This window comes from Leptonychotes weddellii, chromosome 7 (assembly GCF_054177405.1).
Source record: "Leptonychotes weddellii isolate Sample4059 chromosome 7, ASM5417740v2, whole genome shotgun sequence".
Taxonomy (NCBI): Eukaryota; Metazoa; Chordata; class Mammalia; order Carnivora; family Phocidae; genus Leptonychotes; species Leptonychotes weddellii.
The window spans coordinates 118888250-118912904 of record NC_138375.1 but is presented as its reverse complement, the minus strand read 5'-3'; the positions used below and the strand labels follow the sequence as shown (position 1 = coordinate 118912904).

At 37.9% G+C, this 24655-nt stretch overlaps 2 protein-coding genes across 2 annotated transcripts in view; both read left to right on the top strand.

The window, feature by feature from the left end:
* The window catches only part of ADAMTS19 (ADAM metallopeptidase with thrombospondin type 1 motif 19), a 214333-nt gene extending 205957 nt beyond the window's left edge, over positions 1-8376 (top strand). The window contains exons 19-20 of the mRNA XM_081825619.1: positions 5050-5227; positions 7063-8376. Of these exons, the coding sequence (XP_081681745.1) occupies positions 5050-5227; positions 7063-7214 (330 nt within the window). The 3' untranslated portion in view covers positions 7215-8376. The remainder of the gene's footprint in view (positions 1-5049; positions 5228-7062) is intronic.
* A 7013-nt stretch (positions 8377-15389) lies between these two features.
* The window catches only part of MINAR2 (membrane integral NOTCH2 associated receptor 2), a 16901-nt gene continuing 7635 nt past the window's right edge, over positions 15390-24655 (top strand). The window contains exon 1 of the mRNA XM_006727883.2: positions 15390-15554. Within this exon, the coding sequence (XP_006727946.2) occupies positions 15390-15554 (165 nt within the window). The remainder of the gene's footprint in view (positions 15555-24655) is intronic.

Below are 24655 nucleotides of genomic sequence, written 5' to 3'. Positions count from 1 at the left end.
TGACCTGAGCCGAAGGCAGTCGCTTAACCAACTGAGCCACCCAGGCGCCCCATTTCATCTCTTTCTATAATAATGCCACATAGTTAAGAGTTTGTTAAGAAAGTTTTTAGTGTGTTTGTTTTTCCTACGTTTTTTCTATTTCCCTTCATGTGTTTGCATTTAGGCCAATTCATAAGTTTGTGAAACCAAGCTGGTCCCTGTCCACTGCAGGGCTATCATCTAACTCAGTACAAATAACTTTCCAAGATTTATATCTGTATCTAACACCAGGTCATCCTTGGCCATTTTTAGAAAAATATATGAGCCAAGGAAACATCCACATACGCTTCCCCCAACTTGTACATCGCTTGCTTCTCCAGATATTTTTCTTCCAGTTAGTTTAAATGAAATTTTCTTAGCTAGAATAAAGTCTGTTAGTTCTTATTACCTGGCACAAGAATGACAGAAAGAAAATAAAATTTCAGGTAATAGAAATGGTTATAAGGTTCTATAAATGTGTATCTCGTTTTAAAAGAGGATAAAGCGTTCTTATTGATTGCCAACATTTGTATTCATGGTTCTCATTTACTAAGTGACTTCCCTAATTATTTTAATAGTCCAAAATGTGAATTATTGAGAAAGTTTCCCTAACCATGCTTAGTGTTTGATACGTAAGGTACAGTGTAAACATAATTTAATCCAGTGTTAGAAGTTGTCACTAATGTTCCAGGGCCAGGAAGGATTTGTTCCATTAAAAGAGAAATCTATGGTGATATTATCTAAAGATATGGCCCATGTGTTCCCAAGTTCAGGGAAGGTCATAATTTTCTCAAGTAGACTGAAATGATGCATATCACTAAGTCAGTAAAACAAATTTCACTTCCAGAGAAAGAGGGATTACCAACACTAGTTCTCCTTGTACCTTGTTATCTTGGTCAAAATTAACTCCAAAATCATGTGAGCAATTTTCTAAACGGTTTAAGTTTGTTCTAAAGATTACGGTTTCCTTTTTACTCTGGTAAATCTGGGACATCAAGGTTGCATTTCCTGTTCATAATTAAAGGCTTCTAGTTCATGGAATTGATTCATGAGGTGCTTTGTTTCAAAGGTCCTTCCGGGCAAGATTAACTATTGAGTTTTTGTCAGACAATACAAGTCTCTCTATTTAAAATACTCTAGTCAGGGAACTTTCCTTGTAAAAGAAATATCAAATAGCAAGTTACCAGGTACACCTTGTGTTTCTTTACCAGTTGCTGGCAAATTAATGTTGACATTTTAGCGTTTTAGCCTTTAGTGAAAGTCTAGAGTGCTGCCTTGTTTCAAATACATTTTAAATTTACTTGGTACTTTTGTGAAGAGCAAGATTTAGAATGTATTAGATAAAAAGACTGAGGGAGGGAGGGAAGGAAGGTAGGAAAGAAGAGGAAAAGGGAAGGAGAGAGAGAGAAAGAAAAAGCCATTGAAATGAATCTGAGATGTATAGAAACACAGTGGAAAGAACAGCATATTTGGAATCAAAAGACTTGCGTTTGATGTTTGTCTCTCCTTTTTGTGGAGCAAGTCTGTCACCCCTCCCATGAGTCCTTCTCTGATCACCCCCCATTTGAATTACTAAGTCCCAGACTCCAGACTTTCCCAAGCTCTCCTTCCCAGCGTTAGTGTTTCCATGGCACTTGTCAATATCTAATGTACAATGAAATTTAAATCTTTATTTTCCTGCTCCTTCCTATTAGAATGTAAACTCCTTGGGGGCATGTGTTTTTGTCTATTTTATGTACTGTCGTATCCCAATATCCAGAACAGTGTTTGGCACATTGTGGACTTGCAGTAAATATTGAATGAGTGAAAGAATGAAATAATCCTTATGAACCTCACTCTTTTCATTTTTAAAGTTATGAGGATTATGACAAAGTTTAACCAAGACATTCTGTGTAAAAGCGTATTAGATATGCTTGAAATGTAATAGCTATTTCCAGTGTCCACTCATTTGTGTTTATCATCTAATACATAGATCTACCAGTAAAATGTCTGTAGATGAGGTGACTGTATGCCCCAGATTACCCAGGACTGTCCAGTGTGTGCCTGTAGTATAGGAAAAATAATTGTAACCACTTCTATCACAAGTGCCCTGATTTGGGTGAGAAATTATATGCTCACCCTGTCTTATGACAAATCATGCATGTGAATTGTCTTTAAGGCGAACGAGTTTATCTCCTATCTTATAACCTGGGTTATAGCAAAACAAAACAAAAAAGCCCTTCTAATTCACTAATGTTTAAGTTAATAGTAAGATACGAGGATTAGAGGTCCATTGGGCAGGATAGGGACAAGAAAAGATATCTGACTATTAACATAAAGAGGAGTATTAGCAATGTTCTACTATCAAGGAATGCTTAAGCATCCGATCTCTGAATTTAGTATATGGGAGTTGAAATTCCAATTCCACTACTTCTTAACTATAAAGCTTTAGGCAATTTATTTCACTTATTTGAGCCTCTATCTTATCTGTGTAAAAGGAATAAAACTAGTATTCATGGGCTTCATATGAGATACCAAAATAATTATGGCCTAACACAGGCCCTGACATATAATAAATACTAAGTAAATGCTAACTAGTGTTAGTATCATAGGAAGTAAAATCTTCTGGAAGTAGTGGTGTCAGTTTCCCTTGATCTTAAAGCAGCAAACTGTCGTCCTATAGGGCAACTCATTGTTTAAAATACTAAATAATCGGGGGGAAATTAAAAATTAATTAATTAATTAATTAAATATTAAACACTTGGCTAAAAGTGGATGAAATTGCCCAACTTCTGCCTTGTTTCATAATCTGTTTCTGAGTCCATCTGTTTTATATGTTTTAGTGTCTTTTTCATAAAGTTTACTGATGAAAGTACCAACCCCATCATATTTTTTTTTATTGCTGTCTTTATTTTCTGCATGGGATCCTGAACATAACGGGTGATCAATCAGCACTTGAAAATTCAATAGCCAATTGGATCTTCTGAGACATTTAATCAAACTATAATCTTGACAGAATCTGTATCGTACCATTGTTGCCTGGCACACTGAATAACTAGATGATGAAATTAGAGAGTCATTCCTGTTATGAAGCTTCACCACTTAACAATTGCCCCACTACAGTCACTTTTCATAATCAGTGATTGGGAATTTTTACTTTTGTAGTAATTTAGACCCAAAAGTGTAGTTATAATCTACTGCAATGCCTTCCTAACAAAAAGGAAAAATAAGTCCCAGGTAAATTAGTTGCACGAGACAGTATTAGAGCCCAGTCTCTTCATTTCAAGGCCAGAATTATTTTGGCTTTTTCTTTTAACCTCTGTCTTTAATCATAGTGACATGATTTGAGGAGCTATCCACCTGTTTAGTAGTATCTTCTATAATAAAGTAAGAGCTAATTTAGAAGATACCTTGTGATTTCAATTGTTTTATTTCAAATATCTGTTCACTTTTCACCTATAAAATTTTTACCAAAATGTATTTTATAAAGAAGATTATTACTAGTAAGAGCCTGATTTTTTTATTACTAAAGTATGCTAATGAAAATTAGATCCTAAGGCTATTAGACTATTTTTTTTCATTTTCATTTTTTATTTTTTATTTAAAAAAGGTTTTAGACTATTTAATTTTGTGATAAAGCTTATTCTGTTAGTTTCAAAGGCAGAAATGATTCTGTTTTACTTAAATGAATTATAGAACATCCATTATTTCCTGGATACTATTTTCATTTCCAGGTTATTCCCAGATTGTTACAAAACTTAACTTGCATAAGGAATGCAACTAACATCTTTTTCTCTTATGAGTTTTCAAATTTTATGAAAGGCACTATTTAACCATTATCTGCTAAAATTATATATTTTGAGTCATCATGTGTCAATAGTTACTTTTTTTTATTTTTTACAATCCTGAAAAATGATGTGTTACTTTGACTTGTTCATGTCCTTTGGAGTTGATATAATTCTTTACAACTATTTGGCTACATAAGGCTAAATCTTTACTATGCAGAAAATAATATGATTTGCAAATAAATCATTATTTTCAGAAACAAAGCCATATTTACTCTTTCACATGTAATTTTGATCCCATAGAATAGTTGTATTTTCACAGTCAAATAAGCATTCGCTTATTTGTGTAACAAATTAAATCTGGTGATACATTTGGACCCAAAATTCTTGTCTAATAAAAGACCATTGTACATCAAGTGTGTTCTTCTTTGTAAAATATCTTACAAATGAAGAAAAGTCCATTTAGCTAAAGTATAAGGAATTTATTAAAAGGATATTTTATTGGGGCGCCTGGGTGGCTCAGTCGGTTAAGCGTCTGCCTTCGGCTCAGGTCATGATCCCAGGGTCCTGGGATCGAGCCCCGCATCGGGCTCCTTGCTCAGCGGGAAGCCTGCTTCTCCCTCTCCTTCTACTGCTTCCCCCTGCTTGTGCTTTCTCACTCTCTCTGTCAAATAAATAAAATCTTTAAAAAAAAAAAAAAAAGGAAATTTTATTTAAAAAAATCCAGGTTATGGGCACCTGGGTGGTTCAGTCAGTTAAGCGTCTGCCTTCGGCTCAGGTCATGATTTCGGGGTCCTGGGATCGAGCCCCGGGTCGGGCTCCCTGCTGGGCGGAGAGTCTGTTTCTCCCTCCCCCTCTGCCCCTCCCCCTGCTCATGCTCTCTCTCTCTCAAATAAATAAATAAAATCTTCAAAAAAAATAATGAATTTGTTGCAAACTAGATATTAGAACTTTAAACACTGTCCACCTCAGTGCATCCCTGGTATCATTCACTGTCTTTCCCTCCAAGTCATACTGTCCCCCTTTCTTTCTCCTTTACTCACCTATGTCCTTCATGACCCAGTGCTGTGCCTGAGGTCAGCCAGAGGTTCTGAACAGCGGCATGCCCAAGTTATGAGTATCAACATTTCTGACCCCCGTTTTGCATCAACTCTGGATGTTGTGACTCATGTTAAATTTTAAGGAAGGGATGGATGGGAAAGGCGGCTCACAATCTAGAAAAAGGAAAGAGCAACAAGGACTTTTAACACATCTTGTATCTCTCCAGTGCTCAATCACCTGTGGCAAAGGAATGCAGTCCCGTGTTATCCAGTGCATGCATAAGATCACAGGAAGACATGGAAATGAGTGTTTTTCTTCAGAAAAACCTGCAGCATACAGACCGTGCCACCTTCAACCCTGCAATGAGAAGATTAATGTAAATACCATAACATCACCCAGGCTGGGTAAGCAGACCAAAAAGGGGATGGTTTTGAGAAACATGGAAATGCTTATGGCTTCTTCTGTTTTGCATATTATTATAAAGTTAAGTTCTTAATCTATAGGAGTTAGTTTTGTTCTGACTAAACGGGATATATTTAACTATAGTTTAGGGCAAATGGTCAGGGGGTAAAAAATCCTAAAGACTAAACACTTAGGATTCCTGAAGCTGTCTCCTCAGTGCCTGGTCCTGGAAATACGAATGCCACACCTCTCAAGGTCATCTTATAAAGGGTTGCAGGATGTAACCATATTTTGGGTTCTGACCAGATTCGTGGCAGAACTATCGACAAAGGTAATGTCTCTGGAAAGGTGAGGTTGTGGTATATATCTTCAATGTCTCCATTGTTAATAGCCTTCCTTTTGATCCTGGGTACAAATTATCCTTCGGAGAGACATAGAGTAAAAATGACTTTCAAGAAGAGTGGGTACCTGAATCTAAACCACTGAAAAAGAGGTAACAGTTTTGAATCCTTAAGGACATAATATTATATACAAATAAATGCTAGTAACGTATTGATTTGCATAGTTTCTTATGTTATAAATGGTTTCGTATATATTCTCAATTCGTGTTATTCAATCTAATCTATCCTCAAAAAGTAGATTATGTATTTTAAGTAAATATAGCCTGCACTTGCCTAAAAAAAATTTCGTAAATGAATTAGCCTTTATTTCTTTGGCAATTAGGGGCTTTTAACAGCACTGCCACCTGACTGTCATTGGGTTAATTTATGTTTAACACCTTCACTTTTAATCTGTGTGTACAACCTACAGAGTAACAATTTAATCGTACAGAACGATATTGCTAAAATGAAAGGAGTTTCATTGTCTTAGATATTTTTTGAGCATGGGATTCAATCAAATGGAAAAGTCTGGTTCTTCACAGAAACACAAAAATTCTCTTTTTCAAGCCAAATACTTAACATTTCTAGGAAATAATCAGTTCAAGTAGAATTAAGAGTAATTAAGACAAAAGTTAAGCAATCCTAGAGCAGATGCCCTAAGTCCATGTATTCAGAACAACATAATCCCTTTCTCCAGCAATTAGCTGGAGTCCTTCTTGAAGTATCATGTGGCAGAAAATGATGGATTACAAGAAAAATTTAATTAAAATGGCATTTTCTCTATTTATTATTTTTTGAAGGTATATCCCCAACGACACAAGCACAGTGGAAACCCTGAGGTTTTAAAAAATAAAATAATGATTCATCTTAGAGTGGTGGCAAAAGAAAGATTCCACATACTTTATAACTGTAAATTTCAATCACTTTTGATAATCAGCTCTGATTTTAAAGATGTGTGAAATCAAGATCCCCAGACAGCCCACCTAGTATGTCTGCTCTCCAAGAAGCAAGGAATATGAAATAAGTGTGAGCATATTCGTTTTGCTATTTCATCCATAACCATACTTATTCATTTGTATCCCATAAAAGTGGATATAGCGAGCATAGTCATTTTTTCTTTTCAATCTTCTCAACTAAAAATCCAAAAGAAGCTTAAATGAAAGCCATAAAATTGAACCTTAAAAGCCGTTGGTATTACAACTCACTGAATTTGGGAAGTCTAGCTTTAATGAGTCTGAAAGAGCTCCTCAGTAAGACCATTATGCCTTCATTTTATTCCTTCTCGTAGGATGTGTGTGCTTGTGTGTGTTTCTTTCTCTCTTTTAAGTTCCGGAAGGCAGTATAAATGAGTCAAAGTGAATGTTCAGAATCGCCCCACTTAAATGGTTGCTGTTTGTTTCTACTCCTGACACCTAGGATAGCTGCATGCATTGAGTTCCCTCATTTCTGCTTCGCAGCCGCGCTGACGTTCAAGTGCCTGGGAGATCAGTGGCCCGTGTACTGCCGAGTGATACGCGAGAAGAACCTCTGTCAGGACATGCGGTGGTATCAGCGCTGCTGCGGTACGTGCCGGGACTTCTACGCCCAGAAGCTGCAGCAGAAGAGTTGACCTCAAGCGGCTGGCTGGCTCACAGCGCTTTGCAGTTACATTATTTATAAACACACACACTAGCATGTTTTTCAGACCAAGTAGTATCAGATTACATATAATTTAATCGAATTAATTTATTTTTGTGCCTGCCAAACATCCAATATGGCGTCTGTCCGGGCTATACAAACATTTCGACGTATACTATATGGCTTCATAAGTAATTTTATATGAATAAGTTGGATCCAGTTTCCAGAATCAAAATAAAAAGGGAAAAAAAACAAGATCATTAGGCTCTAAAAAAATTTTTTTTGTTGTTTCAGTTAGGGCTCTCTCTAAGGTGCTCTCCTCTCCCTGCCAATACCATTGAGTTATCCAGAATGTATACTAACTTAATGTAATCGTTTAGTTATATATGGAGAGAAATCGTTTTTGGTTTTTGGTGTCTTGATGCAGAATTAGCCCATTTTCTGTAACCTACAGGAAATGTGTAAACATAACAAACCTCATAGTGTTGAACAGGTTTTTAGAGAATGTATTATGAATTTGGTTCAGACTTAGAAATATCCATAGGAAAAATTCTACTGTAATTATAACCTTATTTTAATAATGGAAAAAAAAAGTCAAAATAGAGACTTTGATCATGTTCATGAACATGTACTTGAACACAAGTATTTTAACAATGAAACACTGTAATGATTTACACTGAATCACCATTGCACTGTTGATATAGTATAGAGAAATCAGTATAGAAATGGTAACATCCTACAAAAATATGTATTATTTTAACATGTTGTCATTAGATTTTAGCTTTTTTTTAAATATTTTGAACAAAGAAAGCAGTGATCCACCCGTCTCCTTGTATCTTTTTAGCAGATTTATAAAAGACTATAGTACTTAGCCTCACAAATCATGAGAAAATTTACCAAATATTTTTCAGCTTTTTCCCTAGAAACAAGAAAAAAACAAAACACTTATAATACTGTGGTAGTTTCATTGTGTTTTTTCCTTTTGAAAACTAAAAAGTTTTACAATTCTGTGAAACGTTAAAAGAACCAGCTTAAATGTTTTCTTGTGAGAAAATGTTGTACATGATTCACATGATTTCTTAGATTTTTTTCAATAAAATATGTGAAGCTTCCTGTTGGGAGGCAGTTCTTCATAGGTCTCTCACGTCTCTACACATCTTGGCACTGTCTTCTTTTGTTCGGGAGCGTCTTCTAAGGAATGTTTGTGTAATGAGCAGCCCTGGAAGATCGAGATGGTGCAGCAAAGGGCAGACATGCTGACTTCTCATCATAAATAGGTTTCTGGCCCTAAAATGGGGGTCCCTCTCCTGTGATATAAGCCACTGCATGTGCAAATATCATGTGGCTCTCTTCGTGTCCCTCTGGGGCAATTGGGGCCCAGGAAACCAGTGCAAGAAAATGCTGACTCTCTTCTACTGCTCTTGCTGTGAGTAATAAAGTCCTTTGTCTGTAACTCAGGGGTCTTCTGTCTTTTGCCCTGAAAGTGTGCAGGCTCACGTGATAGGTTGTAAGTAGAGTAAAACCTCAACATCTGTGCAGTTTGTGACGCTTCCTCATTCATGTGTTTTACCTTCATTTTAATATGGGGGGGGCATTTGGTTTCTAGATGGCCCCTTACTTATGTACATCCTTTCATTGAGTTGCTGAGATAGAAAATTAACCAATATCAACACATCTTAAGTAAGAGAGTAGGGACATGAGAGAGGTAAAAATTACTTAGTAAGAGACATTCTCAGTTACGTCCCTTGATTCCTAAATCCATGAATCTAGGTGGAAATATCACCACGTAATGGTGGATGAATCAGACCAGATACAATATCGTCCGAATGTTTTCACCCAGCTGGTGCTAGAACTGAATATTAAAGAAAAGAAAAAAAAAAAAAAAAAGACATTGCAGCTTTCTGTCAGGCCATCTGCTTCAGGATGATGGGAGAACATGGTAATACCAGAGATTTACATGAGCATGAGGCCTGGGCTACCTTTTATTTGCTGTAACATGGCTCCCCTGAAATAAAACAACAAATAAAAGGAAGCAGTGGGCTGTCATGCTCATGCAAACTTCTGGTATTACCATGTCCCCATCACCCTGAAGCAAATGGCCCAACAGAACAGTGCCATGTCTGTCTTTTTTTTTTTTTTTTAATATTCAGTCTGGCACTAGTGTTGGGGGGTTGGGAATTACCATTTCTGTGTCCTTCAAACCCTTCATAATAGAAGTAGTTCTGAAATCCCTCCAAAAATGCAGTATTGGTTTTGTTTCCAGTTTTGGGATGTGGAGACAGTTCTAGGGTCTTCCACTGCCATCATCATCTTAAGGCCTTCATTCTATAGATCATGGAACCAACAAGGTAAGCAGGGGTTCTGCCAGTCTCTAAGTATTTCTATTCCAAATATGCCTTCCAGAATTAGGAAAATTACTATGGGGGTGGGGGGATCAGAGACTCTTGGGTTCCTTATGAGCAGATTTAAGTCAAAACTTGATTAAACTATCTGACTTCCATAAGCTCTTGCTCTGACTTTGGGGCTACAGTAGGAATTTAGGATCACCAGGAATAGTATCAGATGAGACTCAGTGATCATCAAAAAGTCTGATTTTTTTCCCTTCCTCCAGTAAGTACAGTGTGCCCATCAGGGAAAACCTGAAGGTAAATACACAGTATAAAATTGGACAGTGTAGCAGGATCCTTCCTTAAAATGACTCACCCTCCCCTTCATTCAAGGAGTCTGAGTCAGTGAACCTATTCTCATATGGAAATTGACCAAGGGAATGCAATATCCTGATGTGGTGATCCAAATCAGACCTCTTTTCACAAAGTCTAGAGATTTAACACTTACTCAAATAAAGTTAACACTTCAGTAGAATGCCCGTCTTATTTCAGTCCTAGGGACTCCATGATCAATTAGTCAAAATCTTTGCAAGTCAAACCATTCCGTTTACCCCTTTGGTTCTGCTGCCCTTTATGGTAACCATTCCCATCTGGTCTCTGATAGTGAAATGCAGCCCTTTGGTTCCTGCCTTTATGGAATTCCATCATCCTCATTAAATTTAAGAAGCCCAGTTCTGCGGCAGCATTTCCTTATTCCAGACTTTCCGAGAAACGCCACTAGGAGGTTCTTTCAGGATTCCAATCCAGCCTTTGCTGATGTGAAGGGAGTTCAAAGCTTGGTGAAGGAAATGCCCTCTGGAGCCTCTCAGGGGACATATTTAACAGGTGGGTGAGCATCTATCATATTAAAACCAATCTCCCTAAATGTTGTACACTTTCCTATAGACTACATTGTAATAAGGAAGTTTGGGCACCTCCATTTTATTCAGGGTGGACCACCACTGGGTCTAGTTTTCAGGCACATTGTTAGAGTTACTCCTAGTCACATGAAATAACACTTTGAATCCAGAAGCTCCACTTAGTGAACCCATATCAAAAACACGTAGGCTAATACAGCATTGTATTTCTTCTGCCCTAATTCAAAGCCATTAAGAAATATTCCCATACATATACTTTGGGTTTCAGTTAATATGAATTGGTGAAATCTTGCAATTCCTTTGACATGCATAACACCTCACATGTCACACTTCCTACCGGTACCCTTGGATCTTCTAGGATTTGAATCCCGATGCGGATTTAGAAGGCATGACGGATGGTGACACATCAGCAGTACAATTTAAAAGTTTTTATTTGAAGATAGTCATGGAAGCTTTCTGGTTCCCAACTTAGACCTTGAACTGTGAATTTAAAACCCAGGTTTATCATTCACCGGATTTGAATTCACACAACCACAGGAGGAGCTGGGAAAGTGAAGGTCCATTAGCAGAGTTAGAGAATCAGAGGAGTCACCGACCAATCAGAGCAACCAGGTAAGGAGGGATAATCTGTTAAGAGGTCTATGGGATGCTGTTGCCTCTGTGTAGCTTCCTCCTTTGTAGGTACACGGCCAAAGTCCTGGTAGTAGATCTGACTTTGCTGTTGGTCAACAGGACTGACAGTTGGAAAGAAGAAATGGACACGGAACTCAAGAGAGCAAAGGCAGCCTGGAAGCTGCCAGGCCCCTTTGCCTCTGTCTCTCACTGCACCTGATTGCAAAAAGACTTTCAGATTAACAGGTGCTGTTTCCATGTTGCTGTCCAAATCTCAATGAAGTTCCTCTTTTAGCCAGTTCTTTTTTTTTTTTTAAAGATTTTATTTATTTTTTAGAGAAACAGCATGAGAGGGGAGAGGGTCAGAGGGAGAAGCAGGCTCCCCGCTGAGCGGGGAGCCTGATGTGGGACTTGATCCCAGGACCCTGGGATCATGACCCGAGCCGAAGGCAGATGCTTAACCATCTGAGCCACCCAGGCGCCCTTTAGCCAGTTCTAATACAGAATCACACAAATGAGATTCTGGGAAATGTAGTTTGCCTTTTAATTAAAGATGGCTGTAGACTTTAGCTCCTTTTTTTTTTTTTCCAGTTTTCTTTGTATGAGACAATTGAAATAAAAATATACATTCTTATCCACTCAAAATAACAATGAACCCTTTTTAAGCCCTTAATATATGCTAACCACTCTGTTAACCACTTTACCTGTAAAACCTCACAGCAACCTTATAAGGTACTATTGTTATCCTCACATTATAGGTGAGGAAACAGGCTTAGAGAGATTCAGTAACTTGCCCAAGAACACAACTTAATTGGATGCCAACTTCTGTGCACTCAGTTACCCTGATCACCTCCTTTGTTCACCAATGTTGAGGATGTTTTATGATGGACAAAAAATGATTTATAAGCTAGTCACAGGCTTTCTTCATAGTCAAAACTATCCAAGTAATTTTCAAACTCTCAAATAATTTGATGAACCCCAACTGCTCATCCGGACATTGTACAAGCTTTTCAGCTGGAAATACTTACAGACATTTCAGTTGGTTATTGGTACGACCCAGAGAGGGAGGGAGTGAGGAAAGGAAGTAGGGAGGAGAGAGGGAAAAACGGGAGAGAGAGAATGAGGAGAGGAAAAGAAGAAAATAAGGTTAACTAGTATGTAGACACCTTTGCCTAGTGAACCATATTTAAGTCTATTTTTACAACTCTCATGTTCAAAAAACAGTAATTCTGGGTCCAAATCCAAAAGGAAGTAATACTTTTATAAAAATTTGTTATAAAGAAAAAGACCAAATGATTACCTGCATGCCCCAGGTATGCCCATTTCCACCAGATTTCCCTGCAATCGGAACTCTTCATATTTATTTATGATCATTGTCACTCGAGATTGAAGTTACTAATGACAATAAAGAAACAAAAACCCTAATCTAGTATTTGTCCAGTTACACTTGGGTAAATTTTTTGAAGAGTTAAAAGGAAAACAAAAAAAAAAAAATGGGTATTATATGACCAAATAAATTTGGACGATCCTAGACTTATCAAAGCAGAACTTCTCAGAGTCTTCAGTGTGAGCCTGTGCATCATAAACTACCAGAAGAGAATATATAGAGAATATGTCATAAACATTTTTGGCAATAGAATCCATTTTTCACTGAGCTTGGAAAACAGCACTAAGCCATTTTTAATCAGATTTAATTGGATTATCAATTTCCAACCAGAGTAGAGTCCTTCCTAGGGCTTTGGAAAAGAAAAGAGCCATCATTATTCATCGAACAAAGGACTTCATGAGGGTCTTTATACCTGACTCACGTGAAAGGAAGCATCCAAAAGGACTGCTCTTTGGCAATGTATCATCCGGTGTACGGTTTGTAAAAGAAAAGTATGAAATACACCTCAAACAAAGGATAGTAAGATGAGAGTATAAACAAATCACTCTTAAGATTTCAAAGGAATGGGAAACCATACCTACTTGGGGAAACACGTGAAGGTTTTGTGAGCGATGATTTATCAGCAATGGCCCATGAAGGATGAGTAGGAGGTGGTCAACAGGCAGAGTTGGGAAGAAAGGCTTCCAGGCAGAAGGATTGGCATTGCCAGAGGCTCGGGGTGGGCTGGGCTGCAGGTGGGGACCAGGGATGGGGAAGAGATGGCCAGTAGCAGGAGAGAATGGAGAAAGTTTGATTTTCTGACTGTATATCGCTCAGGTTACCTACAGAGATAGCAGTGAGAAATAAGAACTGCTGGTTTGGGGGTGAGGGTACACAGAGGATGGTGAAAGAAAATGGAGAGTCTGAAACTAAACTTATAAACAGAAGGAGACAGTGTACAAGCCTCCAGGCATCTAGAACATGGCGGAGGGATCTAAAGGAAGGATGCCTAAGGAAAACTGAAGGCTCATTTCACCTACCTCATACTTTGGCTAAAGAAGAGGCCTAATCAAATATATTTGGATCTGGGTTCTGTGTCTCCACTTGCCAATATAGAGAGCCAAAGAGAAGTAAGGTTCTTCTTGAAGATGTGTGTTATTCCCCGAAGAATCTTTTAGGAAAAGCAAACAGCCTGAGAAATATTTATTCATTAGATGTATTCTGGCAGCCGCCCGGAAAATCCAGAAAGTATCAAGCACTTGCACACGCTCATAATACACTTGATTTTTTTTTTTAAAGATTTTATTTATTTGATAGAGAGAGACACAGTGAGAGAAGGAACACAAGCAGGGGGAGTGAGAGAGGGAGAAGCAGGCTTCCCGCCGAGCAGGGAGCCCGATGCGGGGCTCGATCCCAGGACTCCGGGATCACGACCTGAGCTGAAGGCAGACACTTAACGACTGAGCCACCCAGGTGCCCCAATACACTTGATTCTTGAAGCACTTGCAATTTAACTGCTTTGTTGTTAACTGTCACTATGAAGCACCTCTTACTTTCTCCAGGAAAGGTGTTGTTAAAACCACCCAAATGTATTTTAAATATTACAAGACGGTGAAAGAGTTTGGATCCCAAAAATAATTTACAGAAAACGTTGATTGTTTAATCCTGTTTTCCAACTATAAGTAGGACATGATTTTTTTTTAACTCCCCCATGTTTATTGCTATAAAGAAGGTAAGTACTCTCTAGGGTCTTGCGTGATTTGAAAACATCCTAGCTGCTGCTTATGGGCTATATGACACTCCTCTGAAATCTGGGTTGATCCATTCCACATGTGACCCCATTTACCCCTGGAAGAGAAACCTTCCTGCTGAATCAGATGGGTTTACAGAGGTGCAAACATAACAAACAACCTATGTCTTTTTAAAATCGCTGATGTGTCTATCCTTTACCTTCTCACAGTGGGAAACTTTCCTCTTTTCCTAGATGGAAATCTATACTTTCCCAAGGAGAAGTATGGGTTGCCCGAGGCAGCGCGTCTTGAAATGTGAGAGCTTATCTCCATTTAAGTCATCACTACTCCCTGGCTTCATACACGGTCCACAGCCTCACTCCCACCTTGGTTCTCTGAACGGCAGATGGGTTCGCTCAGGACAGCACATCATCCAACCCCAGCAGCCATGTCCCCTTTTGGTTCCAAGTGTACTGTACGAACACCAAAACACACCAGAAGAGTTTACGTAGCTCGGAACCGAGTCAAAAGGGGCCTCAGCTAGTGAATGGATCAAGGCAGTAGACTGGGGGACTAAATTACTGTGGCAAACTCTAAAGCAAATTCTTGCCATTTCTCGATTCAGACCAAAGCTGACAACCTAAACGTGGTCAGGTTTCACACGAGCCGGAGACTCTGGGACTCCAAACAGGAGAAGAAACAAGATCCCGCCTATCACGTGGGATGCTGCGTGGGCTGGGCCAAGTTAGCTGTGTTAGCTCGGGGAGGTTCAGAGAGAAAAATTAAGTAAGCTCTCCTTTAGAGGTGATATTTCATGTGCTCCGATTATGGACTATGACATTGAAATGCTGGCAATCTTCTTTATCCAAAGAATAGTTCCTCTTGAACTCTTCTTTCTGATGCTGTATGGAGCGACATTTAGCGCTACATATCCGATTTTGGCATTTTGTTAAATTTAATGAGTGTAGCCCCATCTGTCCCATTCAAGCACCGTGCGTGCGTGCGTGCGTGTGTGTGTGTATTGTGTGTAAAAGGCAAGGCAGGGTGCTGCGTTGTTCTTGCGTGTTGGTGTGCCATTTCAAGAGTGGCTCCCCAGTGTAGCTGAGAGACCTGGTTTCAGATGCCAGTCGGAGCATCCTCAGGCTCATTAATAATGGACAAGTCTGACAAGAGCAGCCTCACTTCCTTTGTGTTCCACCGCAGACGAAGGGAGACATGGATCTCTCTGTTTTGCCAAACAACAACCATCCTGACAAATTCCTGCAGCTCGATGTGAAGTCGTTCAGGAGGAGCTCAGCCCTTCTTCAGGCCAGCCTGGCAAAGTTTCCAGCGGGGAGCTACCCTGCTGCGCAGCATTGGCAAAACCTCGTGTACACACAGGTGAGACCAGGGAGATGAAGCACCTGGGCTGGGGCTCGTTTCTTTCTCACTATCTACCAGGTCATTATTTGTACAAAAAAAAAAAAAGGCTGTAGGGAACATGGTACAAGGTAGCAGCTCACTCTTGCAATATAAAAAAGGTCTTTCTCTCTTCCTTAGCATCAGATGGAAAGTCTCTGATCATTTTATAAAATATGTGAATTCCCCCGACCACTCATTTTCCTCCAAGCTCTCGCTTTTCGGCCTGTCCTCATTTTATTGCCTACTTTTCATCTTACTCCTTTCCTTCAGAATTTTTCAAGCCACTTGTTACATTTGCAAATTAGACTCTGGGGGACAGCCCTACTTCTATGTTCTGGTGTATTCTAAGCACAAAGCAGCCGACGCTTACACCGGGGATTCATACACAGCCTCTGAGACAACCAGGGGACTTGCTTTTTCCTCCCTTAGACTGGCTCCCTTTCGTTGGATGCAGGGAAGACTCAGCACAACAACAGAAACCTAATGATTGAAGGCAACGAAAATAGAAGGAACTCTCATCCTTGGAAAGGTGCTGGCTATTGTCTTAGATACTCTTATTTTCCACAGGTATCCATGTGGACAAGATGTAACGATCCGACCTTCAAACCCAGTGCAGACTTTATTTGTTGCTTTCTTCTTTTGTATCTTCCTTCTCTTTGCTGACTGAAAGAGAAGAATAAAACTGTGATGAGTTCCATGTGCTCGAATAAACATAAAGGCCCTGACTGTTGGACAGCCCGTGAAACAGGAATAATCTTTGTTTTAAGACGTGAGGGCTAATGGGGTTAAGGGTTAGTCAATTTAGAAACAGGAAGAAGCATTTCTTTTCAGAACAGATGTGACTGACCTACAAACCCCTGCAAGTCATTAAATCCTTTGGAGTTGTTCAAATTCCCTGAACAGAAATTTGTTTTCTTTTAAGAAACAGTTGCTACTCATGAGTCCTGGTGTAAAGTGACTCCTTTGTGGTGTGTTTGTGGGCTCCTCGGGACCTTTATCGTGAGATCATTCAAAATCAAGTACACTCAAATGATTATGTAAGTGTTTCCTCCACCTATAAGGGTTTTAATTTATTTCCATCATCAGGCAGCTTGTTATGACAACTGCCTTTGTAAAAAATTTTGCATCCTTCCCTTTTGTAATCTTCAAAACTCTCCCCCCCCCATACACACCTTTTTGGTTATTGTTTTTGTATTTTAAGTTAAATGCAGTGAAATTCTTCCTTTTCCTTCCTTATTGTTTATATCATAGAACAAAATGACTCAAAAATCAGTTCAGAAAATCTTGGCCCTCCTATGCTGTGAAGTTTAGTCAAAGAAAACGTATCCAATAAGTTCCTTTGAGGTTGGAACACATCAATCTAACATCTTTTGTTTGGTACTAGAGTTGACCTATTTCCTTCATGTGAGTCTTCATGGTTTAAAGCTCTGTTGCGGGTTGTTCCTAAACCTGAATGAAATGTATCTAATTTCTAAGGGGCATCTTTTTCAACAGGTAGGCCCTGATGAGCTGAAGTAGTTATCCAAGAAAAAAACAAGGAGGTAAAAATCTGCTTCCTGTGTCTTTAGATTAATGTTACTGGTAACTGTAAACTACACATAAACTTAGTAAATTTAGTTTTCCTTTTACTCTTAAAAAAATGTTAAATGACAGAATAAAGGCCAATTTACTATTGAAATGATGCATTTCAATGATGCGGGGGGGGAATAAATCTTATAAATTCAGATAGTTGGGTAGGCATGACACAAATTAGGACTGAGTATGATTTACATTTACTACTTTTATTTGTAATATGTGGATAAGTAATTCTGCTTTCCCTGGTTGGATCTTAAAATTCAGGAATGATGTATTTGTTGGATAAAATATAAATCTAAAATAAGAGGACATATGAAAGTTTTAAGGGGCTGGAGTGTTCCTGGAGGAAGGCAGGGAGTATAGCAGGTGCATCGAGGTGTTAGGGATGTATAAGGTGGCAGGTGTCAAAGTTCTTCATTTAAAACCCTCAATCTGGCGCGCCCAGGTGGCTCAGTTGGTTAAGCATCTGCCTTCGGCTCAGGTCATGGTCCCAGGGTCCTGGGATCGAGCCCCGAGTCGGGCTCCCCGCTCAGCGGAAAGCCTGCTTCTCCCTCTCCCTCTCCAACTCCCCATCCCCTCCACTCACGCTCTTTCTCACTCTCTCTTGCTCTCTCTCAAATAAATAAATAAAATCTTTAAAAAATAAAAATAAAAAATAAAACCCTCACTCTGTTGGGGATACATTAAGCCAATAGGAAGAGCATTGGCTAAAGAGATTAGAAACTTGGTTTCTTTTCTTTTTTTTTTTTTTTAAGATTTTATTTATTAGAGAGAGCGCACATGCACCACAGTGAGAGTAAGAGAGAAAGCAGGAGCAGGGGCAGTGGGAGAGAGAAGCAGACTCCCCGCTGAGCAGGGAGCCCCACACCTGATGCAGGGCTCCATCCCAGGACTCCAGGATCATGACCTGAGCCGAAGGCAGATGCTTAACCAACCAAGCCACCCAGGCGCCCCAGAAACTTGGTTTCTTGTCTCAAATCCACAATAAGCCACTTCAAGAGACTTCTATTATGACCTTATTTCATTCATGCCTCAATATTTCCACTTGAAAAATTAGTATAATATTATGTATCTGTTTAAAAATGAGAACAAATAAAAATAACATGAGGTAAAAACAATTGAGAGAAAAGGTTGCCTATGAAAGTTTAAGAAATGTGTATTATTATTATTATTATTTGACATATTCCAAATTGTGTTGAAATTATCCTTTCATTAGATTTTGAAAAACAGTAGATAATAATACTTGCATTTTTTTATTTATAGTGCGGGTGGAGGATGGTGTGTGTGCAGATGGGGGTGTTAGGGAACATAGTTAATACATCTGTCAATCCATAACTCAAGCAGTAGATTTTATACTCACACGAAATCCACAGACTTCAGAGTCGTGTCGGCTTACCCCTGGGTCTCACACCACCCAGGTGCATGGTGTTTAGGATTCCGACCACCTCAAGGAATGTCAAAGGACTTAACCTACAACTATTGCTTTCAAAAATAATGGTAACTCAGCAGTTAAAACACATATCCTATAGTCCCAAATATGAAGTTGAATTCCTAAATATATGCATCATATTTCTATCCATGATTTATCTCTCAAAGCTTTTTTAAAAATTCACATTCCACTTTCAGAGGAAATTCTGTCAGCCATTTTTACATGCAGAAGCAATTCCGGGCATATAGAAAAGTAAGCCCTGTTCTCACTCTTGCCAATAGCCCCAGACACTGTGAAATTCATGCTGCGCAAACCCACAGGTCACCGTGTTTGCAGGGAGAGAGAAAATGAGCATGTATTTCCTGATCCCACTATATTTATACTTTTCTTAAATTCTTTCACTAAAGAAGTAAAGAAGCTTCACAATAAATTTCATCTCAGTGCAATGAACAAACGTTTGCCAAAATCTAATGTTTCTGGTTGTTAAAATAATTTGGGGCATGTATCTGATGAAGGCATTTGGAATTGTATTCCAAATATTTCTGCCAATCCCTTTATAAAACAAGGTAATGAAAGGAAAAGGCAAAAAAAATTTTTTTAGTTTACATGATAAAATATGTTTTTTCAGATACTGTAGTGGGCCCCCCGTTTTTTTTTTCATTAGCAGTTAGACTTCATAATCTTTTCAGACCAATCTCTTTGTTTTATCTTTTCCTGGCTTCCCAGAGCATTCTGTGCTAAACCTGTGAGCTGGACCAAAAAGCCAAGGATAAGAGGTTTTTCTTCCCTTGATTTCTAGACAGTTTCATTTCCTGGGTTTATTCCATTATCACCTTTCCTTGCTTTTATTTTCAGTCTTAATAGCTAACCTTTCCCCGTAAATTTTAATGTCTCTTCTATCTCAGTTTTTTTTCCCTTTTAGGTGTTTTTTTTTTTGGTTGTTTTTTTGTTTTGTAGGCTATAATTGTACCTCTTAGCAATCTGTCTCTGGACAGGTCCTTGAGATCTGTCGTGCCTTCTCTAAAAATGTCTCTATTCCTAATCCTCCACTTACTGTTCTGAAAAGAACAGACCTTCATACACAATAGTCTCCCATTTTTAAGCCTACATTTAAAGAAATGTTATAGAACTTCTGAGGCACTAAAATTATTATCTAGGAAGAAGATTGAGGGGCATCACTCAGTTGCTCAGGGATTTACGTGCAAATATCAGAACATGATTTATCAAGTTATGCTAAATGTATGCACTTCACAAGGTCTCCAGTGGGGTCTGGAATTTAGCCTTGGCCGGGGTGTGCTGCCAGAAACAACACCCGAACTGTCCCACCGTACTGCTCTCAGACCAGACCCAAATGTCTCTGGCACTAAAGGCTTTATGAAGGACACCCTCAGGGTTACAATAGCATGTGTGGGACTCCAGAGCCCTGGTTAGGTAGAGAGGAAGGCAGGAGACGAGGTTCAAGAGAGGCCTGGGTCAGACCACAAAGGGTTGGTAGTTGTTGTTTGAGATTTTAAATTTTATCCTGAAAATTTTGAGGGCTTGGTGAAATTTTTAAGCAAGAGAATCATGCGATCAAACCTGTGTTTTATAAAGATAGCCATTCTAGTAATTTGGAAAACAGAATTACTGTGGTCACTGAGGACCACAAATTTGTACTCCCACAAGTCATAAATAAACAAAATGCCTTGTTTGCATTATGATTATGAAAGGGATTTCATCGCATGTACAGATTGGGGAAAAATAGAAATCTTTATTTGCTTGATTATCCCAATCCATAAACATGGTATATCTTCTTCATTTCTTCAGTACTTCATATGGCTCAATGATGTCTTATAATTCTCCACATAGAAGTTTTCATAAAGTTCATTAGGTTTATATCTAAATATTGATAGCACTTTATGCTCTTAAGATTAGAACCTTTTAAATCATATTTCATAATAAAGTGTTACTCATGTATGCCACTGATTATTATAGACTACGTAATTATTACATATTGATCTGTTAATCTGTTTTATTTTGACAATACATATCTCTATAGATAATCATGCCATCTGCTGTTTTGTTTCATTATTTAAAACCCTTATTCCTTTTATTTACTTTTCTGTTCTTATTGTATTGCTTAGGGCTTCCATTGCAATAACATATAAATGTTTGTGATTATTGGCATCATTGTATTAATTCTGAAACTAAAACAAATGCTTCTAATATTGCAACTATTTGGTAAACTGTGCCCTGGAAATTTTGGGCAGATTCTCTTAATTAGTTTTTAAAGATTCCCTATTTCTAGTTTGCCAAGAAAGTGTGCTTTAAATATAGTTTGAATGTTTTCAAAATCTGTTGCAAAATTCTACCTTTTTTTCCTGTTTATGTGGTGAATTATATTAATCTTCTAATTTTTTAAATCACCCTCTAGGTAAAAATTCTTTCCTGGTATAAATCTTTCTTATCCTGGTATGTGTAATTTTACATATTGTAGGATTCTGTTTAGCAATAGTTTATTCATGATTTTTGCATTGTGCTTATAAGAGAAATTGGCCTATAATTAAATTACCTTTTCTTTTACTTACTGCCTTTGTCTGGCGTTTATACCAACCTCATAAAATGAACTGGGGAGTATTCATTGTTTTCCTATTTTCTGGAAGGATTTGACAAAAATAGGAATGATCTGTTTTCAAGAATATCTGGTAGAAGTTGACTGCAATACTTGCTTGGCCTGGTATTTTTCAATTTGTGTGCAGTTGGAGTAGATTTTAAACTATTGATTCAGTTAGTCAAATGATCACAGGTTTATTAACATTTTCTATTTTTTTCTTAAGTTTGCTAAGCTATGTGGGAAACTGCCCAATTGCATGTAAATTTTTTTAAATTGCTCTCATTATTCTCCTGTTACATTTCTTAATCTCTGCTATGTCTTTACTCATGTTTCTTTTCCATTTCCAGCCGTGTGGATTTGTGTCTTTTTTCCTGAGCAGTATTGCCAGAGGTGTTTTCAGTCTTTCTAGCCCTTCCAGAAAAATAGCTTTCAACATTGTTCATCCTCTCCATTGTGTATTTGTTTTTTCCTTTGTAATATGTATTGATTTCTATCTTTTTTAAAATTTTATTTAAATTGCAGCTAACATACAGTGTAATTTTCCTTACTTCTATCTTTATTGTTTCTTATTACCTCATTAATTTTCTCATTCTGCTTTTATCATGCAAGCATATATTTCTATATTAGTCCTTCAAAATATCATTTCAGCTCCAGTCAACAATATTACAAATGTAGCATTTTTCATTTTCATTCTGTTCTAAATTCTTAATTTCCATTATTATTTCTTTAAAGTATGTGTTTTGGTTTTCTACAAAATGTGATACTTTAAATTAACTCTTTGATATTGATATATAAATTTCTAACTAAGTTGACTGTGTTCAAACAGCATGATCCATATAATACTGAGTCTTTGAAATTTGTTTTAGAGTCTTGCACGTTATCAATTTTTGAAGATATGCAGGGTATATTTTAAAAATTAATGCTTTCAGTTGTTTAATAAAGATGTCAATATATATCACTTGATCAAACTTGGTTTTATTGCTCAAGTCCTCTTTATCTTTAGTAATTGTTTTGTCTGCTTGACAAAAACTGTATGTATAAATTTCTCCTTGTAATTTTCTCCAGTTTTGCCTTATGAAAATTGAGACTATTAGATGCATACAAGTTTAGAATTATTACATTTTACTAATGATATCTACCTTTATTCATTTCATAGCAATCCTCTGTATCTAACAAAGTCTTTTATCTTAAAATCTATTTTGTCTGTTATGTATATATACATGCTTTCTTCGTAGTAGCTGAAGTTATGTTGTGGATACAAATATACTCAAAGTTTTAGTGACTTAACACAATAAAATGTATCTCTCACACAAGGTCTGATATGGGTGATATGGATGTCCTAGGCGCCTGACTTCCAAGTGGAATCCAGACTGTTCCTTCTTGAGGGCTATATCAGAATCTCTGTTGGGCCTGTATACTGGAAAGAGTAATCCAGGAATCTTTCCAGGGATTTCAGGGGTCAACCCTGAGTTGGGATATGTCCCAATCCAGTCCTGTGTCCTAATCCATGGACTGTTGCATGCCCATAAAGAAGAAATGGATTTGCTAGCCAGGCTCTGCCACAGTTTATCATTCTTTTAAACACATTTACATAATATATATTTATATATACTTATACTCTCTCTCACAAAAATAAATAAATAAATCTTTATAAATGAATAACTAACTAACTAAATAAATAAATAAAATAGAAACATGGCAGTCACTATTCCAAAGTAATTCTGAGGTCTCATGGGAATAGTTTGTGTGGCCTCCTTCCTTAAAGGTGTGGAAGATTGATTAGGCCATGATTCTGCTTTTTAGAAGAACTTCTGATGTACTGTTCTCTATAGTCCTTGATTCCACCCTCTAGGAAGCATCCCTTTGTTCACTATTCTCTTTTGCCACATCAGAAGTAGACCCTCCTTCAAGGATAAGCTTCAAAGTTTACTCCTACTCAAGGAAATTTAGAAATCTAGGGTTATTATCGCTGCTTTCTTTTGTTTTGCTTTGCTTTTTAATTCTAAACATTCAAAAGCTTTTAGGTATAGGCTTGTGATTACTTTGGTCATATATTTCTTACAGAATTTAGGAAGCTATTTATTAATGTAATCTTACTTGACCTGACTGAGTACTTGCAATCAATTTTATATGTCAGTAAACACACCTAAAGTTCTTTGAAGGCATAACTCTCAAGTAGGCTTTAATGTCTTGCTTTTCTGCCTCCATTTCTGTATTTTTAGAGTCAGTGACAACCACAGAGAGGCTCTCAGGAATAAGAGTTATGAAAGCATAGCCTAACAGCATCTTTATCTTGAATCACTTTATTCGACTGAGAAATTTCAATAGGCATATTTTGCTCAATGCTTTTTTTTTTTTTTAATAATTCTGTGTCTTAGTGTTGGGTACTACAAACAGATTTTCAACAGTAAGATAGAAGGCATCAAATTTCTAGGTCCTCTCTACTCTCTTTCATTTCTTCTTTCCAACTGTCCCGCTCTTTCTCTAATCTCATCTCCTTCTTGTATCACATTAGTGCTCTGATTATTTACAAGTATCTCTCCTAAAGCTATGGGTGATTGGATTCCCAATTATGACAGATGACATTTATGCCAATTTTTTTTCCTATAAGATATGAATAACCATCATTCCGGCTGCTGCTGTTTTTTTCATCCCTTTCCACTTCTTGGCTCCTAAGCCCATGCCACATGTTTGTGGAATTTTAAGATATACTACTTTCTGAATTAGGGAGAATAGGGTAGGCTCTACTGTGATGGCAGCTATCCCCACAAAATATCACTAATTAAAAATAAAAGATTTTTTTTTTTTTTTTACGATCCATTTACATATTAGAGAGATAGAGCGAGTGTGCGTGCAGGGGGAGGGGCAGGGGGAGAGAGAAAATCCTGAAGCACACTCCCTGCTGAGCTCACAGTCCGATGCAGGGCTCAATCCCAGGACCCTGAGTTCATGACCTGAGCTGAAATCAAGAGTCAGATGCTTAACCGACTGAGCCACCAGGCACTCCAAAAATAAAAGAATTTTCTTGCTCATGAAAAGTCTGAGGAAGGACAAATGGATTTTAGCGGCGGCTCTTTTCCAAGAAATAACTCACAGCCTCAAGTTCTTTCATCCTGTAATTCTGCCATCACAGAACCCTTGCTTCATAGTGACACAAAAATGGAAATGAGGAAAGTGAATCAAAAATATTGTGGGAGGGGCGCCTGGGTGGCTCAGTCGTTAAGCGTCTGCCTTCGGCTCAGGTCATGATCCCAGGGTCCTGGGATCGAGCCCCGCGTCGGGCTCCCTGCTCTGTGGGAAGCCTGCTTCTCCCTCTCCTATTCCCCCTGCTTGTATTCCCTCTCTCGCTGTGTCTCTCCCTATCAAATAAATAAATTAAAAAAAAAAATCTTTAAAAAAAAAAATGTGGGAGATTTCAGGGACCAGGTTTGATGGTGGTTTCTGTTACTTTTTTTTTTTTTTTAGATTATTTATTTATTTGAC